This window comes from Arachis hypogaea, chromosome 11 (assembly GCF_003086295.3).
Source record: "Arachis hypogaea cultivar Tifrunner chromosome 11, arahy.Tifrunner.gnm2.J5K5, whole genome shotgun sequence".
NCBI classification, from domain to species: Eukaryota; Viridiplantae; Streptophyta; class Magnoliopsida; order Fabales; family Fabaceae; genus Arachis; species Arachis hypogaea.
The window spans coordinates 136,538,227-136,545,078 of record NC_092046.1 but is presented as its reverse complement, the minus strand read 5'-3'; the positions used below and the strand labels follow the sequence as shown (position 1 = coordinate 136,545,078).

Below are 6,852 nucleotides of genomic sequence, written 5' to 3'. Positions count from 1 at the left end.
ATCCAATGGCTCACTTTTCTTTGTTGGTTACATGCTGGACAGAATTTAACAAAGTTGCTGATCCTCTAGACTTTTCCTTTTATATATATAAAGGAAAAAGTCTAATAGGCCAATTAAAATATAAAATTTTAGTTAAATATATATTTAACAATTTTCTATTAATCTTTCCATGAAAATATATTTGTATATAACAAGTGACTCTTAAACAGGGAAAGCAAATTTGGGCACACCTTCTCCCAACCAAGAAACTAGGTACTGTATGGGAAAAATCAGAAATATATAAAGCCCCATGCGTGTTCAACTACTTCAGTATATATATTCCCCTGCTTGCAATGTACAGCCATATCTGCTCTGAAAAAATGAGCGGAGAACACACCCCGACATCCACTTCCGACGGTGGTGGCATGTATAATAATCTAAAGGCCCCACTTCTTCCAATTCAACAACGAACACATGGACACGCTTGCCTGAAATCCATTCTGAGTCTCAACAATTTCTACGTGTTACTTGGACCCATGTTGTCTCTCCTTATATGCCTCTTCGTGAAGCTGGATGGTGCTCCCGCCACAAGCAGGAACATGCTTGCAGTGATTGCTTGGGTGTTCGCATGGTGGGTGACCAACGCGGTGCCTCTTCCGGTGACGTCCATGTGCCCCCTCTTCCTCTTCCCGCTCTTTGGGATTGCTTCTGCTGATACTGTTGCACACTCTTACATGGATGACGTCATTACCCTCGTCTTGGGCAGTTTCATCCTTGCTCTCGCTGTTGAACGCTACAATGTCCACCGAAGATTGGCCTTGAAAGTCAGTTTTTATTTCCTCGTGTGTGTTGTGTGCTTTGATTGTTCTAGTACAGGCTAGAGTATATATAGTTTTAACTTGTTATGGTAAAATGGAATAATGATGAAGAAATTGGGGCACACATATATATACAGGTGACATCGGTGTTCTGTGGAGAGCCACTGAATCCGGCGATGCTGCTATTGGGTCTATGTGGGACGTCATTCTTCGTGAGTATGTGGATGCACAACGTGGCGGCAGCGGTGATGATGATGCCGGTGGCAACGGGGATACTGCAGAGGCTGCCGGGACCTGAGGAACAGGGAGAGGTGGTGAACAAGTTCAGCAGGGCGGTGGTGCTGACGGTGGTGTACGCGACGCCGATAGGAGGGATGAGCACTCTGACGGGGACAGGAGTGAATCTCATTCTGGTTGGGATGTGGAAGAGCCTCGTCCCTGGTTCGAAGCCAATAAGCTTCAACACGTGGTTCTTCTTTGGCTTCCCTGTGGCCATTGTCATCCTCATCTTCTTCTGGTGCCTCATCACTTTCCTCTATGTCCGAAAATCTTCACCTCAGGCTTTGTCTTCTTATCTCGACAAAGCTCACTTGAAGCGTGACCTACAAGCCCTCGGTAATGTTTCTTAATTTTTTTTATTTTATTTTATATTTTTTAGAAACATGAGAAATTTAGGATAATCAAAATAAATTAGTAAAAAATAATTAAAACTTATTTTATTTAATAAATAAGATAAATTTTGTTTATTTATTTTTTATTTTTTTAATATTAATAAAAAATTTATTTGTTTTTCGTCATCAATTTGTGGTTAATATATGAGTTAAAATTGTTTGCTGAATTACTAAATTAAAAAAATTAAGTTAATAGTTAAACGATAATTTTAGAAAAACAAAAAAAAAAGTCAGAATTTGTCTTATTTAGTATTTATTAATTGTCACAATAATTAATAAATGTTAAATAAGGTAAGTTATGACTATTTTTTATTAAACATTTCCCGATAGTTAAATGGGCAAAATAAATTCTAATGACTTCAATATTTCTCTTAGAAAAAATACGGGCAAAATGGAAGCAGGCAGAGGAAAAGTTTGGCTAATATTTGTTCACTTTTGAGTTTTTGTGCTTGTTATGGATTGTGTCGTTTTGTCTGTGTTATACAGCAGAAGCTCATTCAGGGTAGGTAGTTCCCTTTTATATTGCCGCATGAAACAAATTGGGTCCTTGTGTTGTCCACTGTCAACCTCAATAGTGACATTTTACGAAGTTGCAGCACCTTGTATTTTCTTACACAAACTGCTAACACCTTATGATTTTGTTATAAATGTATTTACCAGTGTAAAGTAATATAATCCTATTCATCTAATTTTTACTAGAATTTAATCTGATGTTTTTATAAATTTTTAAAATCGTGTATAATATAAGAGATTATATTAAAGATAATCTTGATTAAATTTTGCTTGTTTGAGTATTATTAAATTAATGAAATAAAGATTTTTTAATAATTTTTAAAATTTTTAGTGTATTTGATAAATTTTTAATAATAAAAATAAAATACTAAAAAATAATTTTTTTTAAATTTACAATTGATTTTTTTTAAAGATTTTTTTTAAAAAAATATTTTTTACGTAACAAATAAATAAAAAAATATTTTATATTGTTGTACTTAAATAATAATTTTTTTTTAAAAATTATACAAAAAAATAATTAAAAAATAATTTTTTTTAAAACTCACCCAAATAAACTCAAAATAAGGTATCTTTTTAAATAGCATTGCATGGTGAGATTAATAAAGGAAAAATAAGAAATTAAATAAGAAGCGGTTGAAAAGGATAATTCGGAATGGACTTATACGGAATGGCCTGTCCCTTTGAAATTGGCAACAGAGTGTGTACAATTGTTTTGAGTTATACGATGCCTGGGCCTAAAATAATATCTGAACACTATTTTATCATATTACCAAGAAAAAAAAAAAGAAGCCGAATCACTTGGATAATTTCCCCCCCTGAAAATATCGATTTTAATTTAACCATTAGATCCAATACGGGTACTACTAAGGTATGCAGTTCTAATTTCAACTTGGTATTTACAGGTCCGATGTCTTTTGCTGAGAAGATGGTGTTGTCTGTGTTTGGGGTGTGTATGCATGCCTAGACACAATTTTAAATTTTTCAAATATTATTGAGCATGAGAAACTTTCGATTTCATTATTATTGGAACCATTAATAAGCTTTTTTGTGAATAATGCAGTTGCTGGTAATATTATGGATGACAAGAAGAATCACAGATGACATTCCCGGTTGGGGAGAGCTCTTCAATGGTCGTGTTGGTGATGGAAGTGTCAGTGTATGTATTCTTTATCCCTTACAGCTTTTCAATTTTAATGTTATATTATATTTATATATGTACTTCAAAATTTTAATGTTATTATATATCTACTAGATTGAATATTTCTATTTAAAACTTTTGGGACAGATAATTCATAAATATCGTATAGAAAACAGAATGGATTAATTTTTTTACTTTGTATATATAACAATATAATGTAGGTTGTGGCGGCTGTATTATTGTTCATAATCCCAAACATGAAACAAAAGGGAGAAAAGCTAATGGATTGGAACGAATGCAAGAAGTTACCATGGAACCTGATTTTGCTTCTTGGAGCTGGGTTTGCCATAGCTGATGGAGTCCAATCTAGTGGCCTAGCAGATGTGCTATCCAGAGCCTTAGATTTCTTGGAGAACACGCCATACTTGGCCATTGTTCCTGCAGTTACCCTGATCAGTAGCATTATTACAGAGTTCATAGCCTCCAATGATGCCACTGCCACGCTCCTTCTACCACTTATGTATCACGTGGCGAGAACCATGCATGTGCATCCCCTTATTCTTATGGTCCCTGGCGCACTGGCAACTGAGTTTGCTTTCTTGCTTCCAACATCAACTCCTTCAAATGTAGTTGGATTTGCCACTGGCCACATTGACATCATAGACATGCTCAAAGTTGGTCTACCACTTAAGTTTGCTGGGATAGCTGTTCTCTCAATTTTGATGCCAACACTAGGTACATATCTTTTTTGGTGATTTCAGTCTCATTATTGATATAAAGGATTCTGATGTCTAACATTTTGTGTTGCAGGAGCTATGGTTTTTAGAACAAATTAATTTACAATATTAAGATGATGACAAATACAAACTCCATCACGGAGGAAAACATTTTATCACTACTCTGTTGTAATCCTTTTCTCCACAATTTAATGAAAGGGGATTGTACTGATTTATAAATTTGGAACTGCATATATAAAAATAAGATTTGTTGTTTAGATCATGGAGTAACTTATACTTTAAGATGAACTGAATTGTTCATAAGTTTTGAGTTGTAAGGCATGGCACCCGTTCAAGGGAATCGTAGTTTCGGTCCAATTCCAAAACATTCCGGAGACACATTGAACCTTATAGGAGTATGGCTAAGACTTAAGTTTGGTAAAAAATTTATTTTGTGAAAATAATTTATTAAAACTAATAACTTTTTAAAAGATAATTTTTAAAATAGTAACATCTATTTTTAATAAATTTGTTACGGCCTGGCCCAAAACTCGCGCGGGTCAGTCCGACCCGAGTCCACGCCGGCCCAATGGTGCGTCCTCCACCCGACCCGGACACGCGTCCCGTATGGCTCGCTCACAGGGAAAGGACGTTCATGGATTTCGTACTGGTCCAGACTGGGACTGGTTCCGAGGTAGCGCCTCCCATACTCGGGGGAGGCGCCGTCGCGACGGAATCCCGGCAGCAGCAACGGTCGCCCACGAGGGATGCGACGCAGACTCACGAGAGACGCCCCTTCGGGGGGACGGGTGACAACCACGCCAGGATAATGCAAGAACTACGCCACAGAATGCAAGACTTAGAGCGCAGACTAGCAGAAAGAGAGCGCGACCAAAGCTCCCCAGAGCGGAGCCCCACCCGTTCCCGTTCAAGAAGCCGCTCGAGGCGCACGCCGAGCCCCCATTGCGAGTCGGAGAGCACTGAGGAACGGATACGCCCCAGAAGAAGAAGTCGCGACCCCATTATCTACGCCCGACACGAAAGGCAGCGCGCGTCGAACAGAGGCAACGAGGAACGTCACCGCGAGAACAATGAGTCGAGAAGAACTGCCCGATGACCCGTCATAATAGGAGCGACCCCTTTCCACCGCTCTGTACTCGAGGTCCGATTACCAAAACATTTCGACAAACCGACAGACATGAAGTATGACGGAACACAAGACCCCCTAGAACACTTGACGGCCTTCGAGGCCAGGATGAACCTAGAAGGGGTGGGAGACGAGGTCAGATGTCGCGCTTTCCCGGTCACCTTAGCGGGCCCGGCAATACGGTGGTTTAACAACCTCCTGCAAGGCTCGGTGACCCAATTTACCGACATCAGCCGCGCCTTCTTGGCTCAGTTCACAACTAGGATTGTCAAAGCCAAACACCCAATCAATTTGCTGGGGGTGACACAGAGAACCGGAGAGCCGACCAGGAAGTACCTGGACCGTTTTAATGACGAGTGCTTGGAAATTGACGGTCTGACGGACTCAGTGGCAAGTTTGTGCTTAACGAACGGGCTGTCGAATGAGGATTTCAGGAAACACCTCACCACGAAGCCCGTCTGGACGATGCAAGAGATCCAGTGCGTGGCCAAAGAATACATTAATGACGAGGAAGTCAGCCGGGTCGTGGCTGCCAATAAACGGCAGCCCGCCTACAACCAATCCCGGCACTTCGAAGCCAGAGAAAGACCAAAGGAACACGCCAAGGACGGCGGTCCGAGCAAACCATCCAAACCGTTCCCCCGAGTTGGGAGGTTCACCAACTACACCCCCCTTACGGCATCAATCACTGAAGTTTACCAACAGATAGCAGAAAAGGGGATACTGTCGAAGCCCCGACCACTGAAGGACAGGACGGGAGGAAACAAGAACCTCTACTGCGAGTACCACAAGGGTTACGGGCACAAGACCCAAGACTGCTTTGACCTAAAGGATGCCCTCGAGCAAGCTATCAGGGACGGCAAACTCGCCGACTTCTCCCACCTTATAAGGGAACCAAGGAGACGCAACCGGGACAACGACAGCGAGGACAGATCCCGACCAACAAGACGACGACAGGAGCCAGAGGGTGACGACCACGGTCTCACGGTGGTAAACGTGGTGACGGCCAGGAATACCGCCCCGAGGTCGAAATCGGCGCAGAAGAAAGATGCCAAGGTCCTAGCGATCTCCACCCCACCTGGTAGAGGTCTTAAGGGTCTCCCACCTATCTCTTTCGGCCCGGAGGACCAATGGTTCGACGAATCGCCGGAAAGTCCGCCCATGGTCATCACGGCTAGGGTCGGAACTGGCCTCGTCAAACGAATCCTGGTAGACACGGGGGCAGACTCAAACATCATGTTCCGAAACGTTTTCGATGCCCTGGGATTGAGAGATTCCGACCTGGCGACCCACCAGCACGGTGTGGTAGGGTTAGGAGACCACTTCATAAAGCCAGACGGAATCATCACACTCCCGACCTCTGTGGGACAAGGGCAAAGACGAAGGACAATCATGGCAGACTTTGTAATATTACGAGATTCAACGGCCTATAACATCATCCTGGGGAGAAAGACCATTAACGACCTGGGGGCAGCTATCAGTACGAAACTACTGGTGATGAAGTTCATCGCCGATGACGGATCCGTGGGATCCCTCCGGGGCGACTTGGAAACGGCAGTCGCTTGCGACCATGCCAGCCTCTCTCTCAGAAAAAAATCAAAGGAGGCGTCAGGGGTTTTCCTGGCCGACCTGGACGCCAGGGTAGACGACAAACCCAGACCAGAGCCAGAAGGAGACTTGGAGAAGTTCAGAGTCGGCGAGGAGCACGACAAGTTCACATTCATAAACAGGAACCTCCCGCACGAAATAAAGGAGCCTTTGATGGAGTTGATCAGGGCTAACGCCGACCTCTTTGCCTGGACGCCTGCCGACATGCCAGGGATAGACCCCCAGCTCATGTCGCATCACCTGGCCGTAAAAGCAGGAGCCA

At 42.3% G+C, this 6,852-nt stretch overlaps 1 protein-coding gene across 1 annotated transcript; it reads left to right on the top strand.

Moving 5' to 3' along the window:
- Positions 1-228: 228 nt before the first annotated feature.
- On the top strand, positions 229-4,113 carry LOC112722834 (tonoplast dicarboxylate transporter). Its single transcript, XM_025774011.2, has 6 exons — positions 229-803; positions 935-1,412; positions 2,884-2,927; positions 3,042-3,137; positions 3,341-3,854; positions 3,930-4,113. The coding sequence occupies exons 1-6, from the start codon at positions 333-335 to the stop codon at positions 3,953-3,955; spliced, it is 1,629 nt and encodes a 542-aa protein (XP_025629796.1). The 5' UTR covers positions 229-332; the 3' UTR covers positions 3,956-4,113.
- Positions 4,114-6,852: the final 2,739 nt, after the last annotated feature.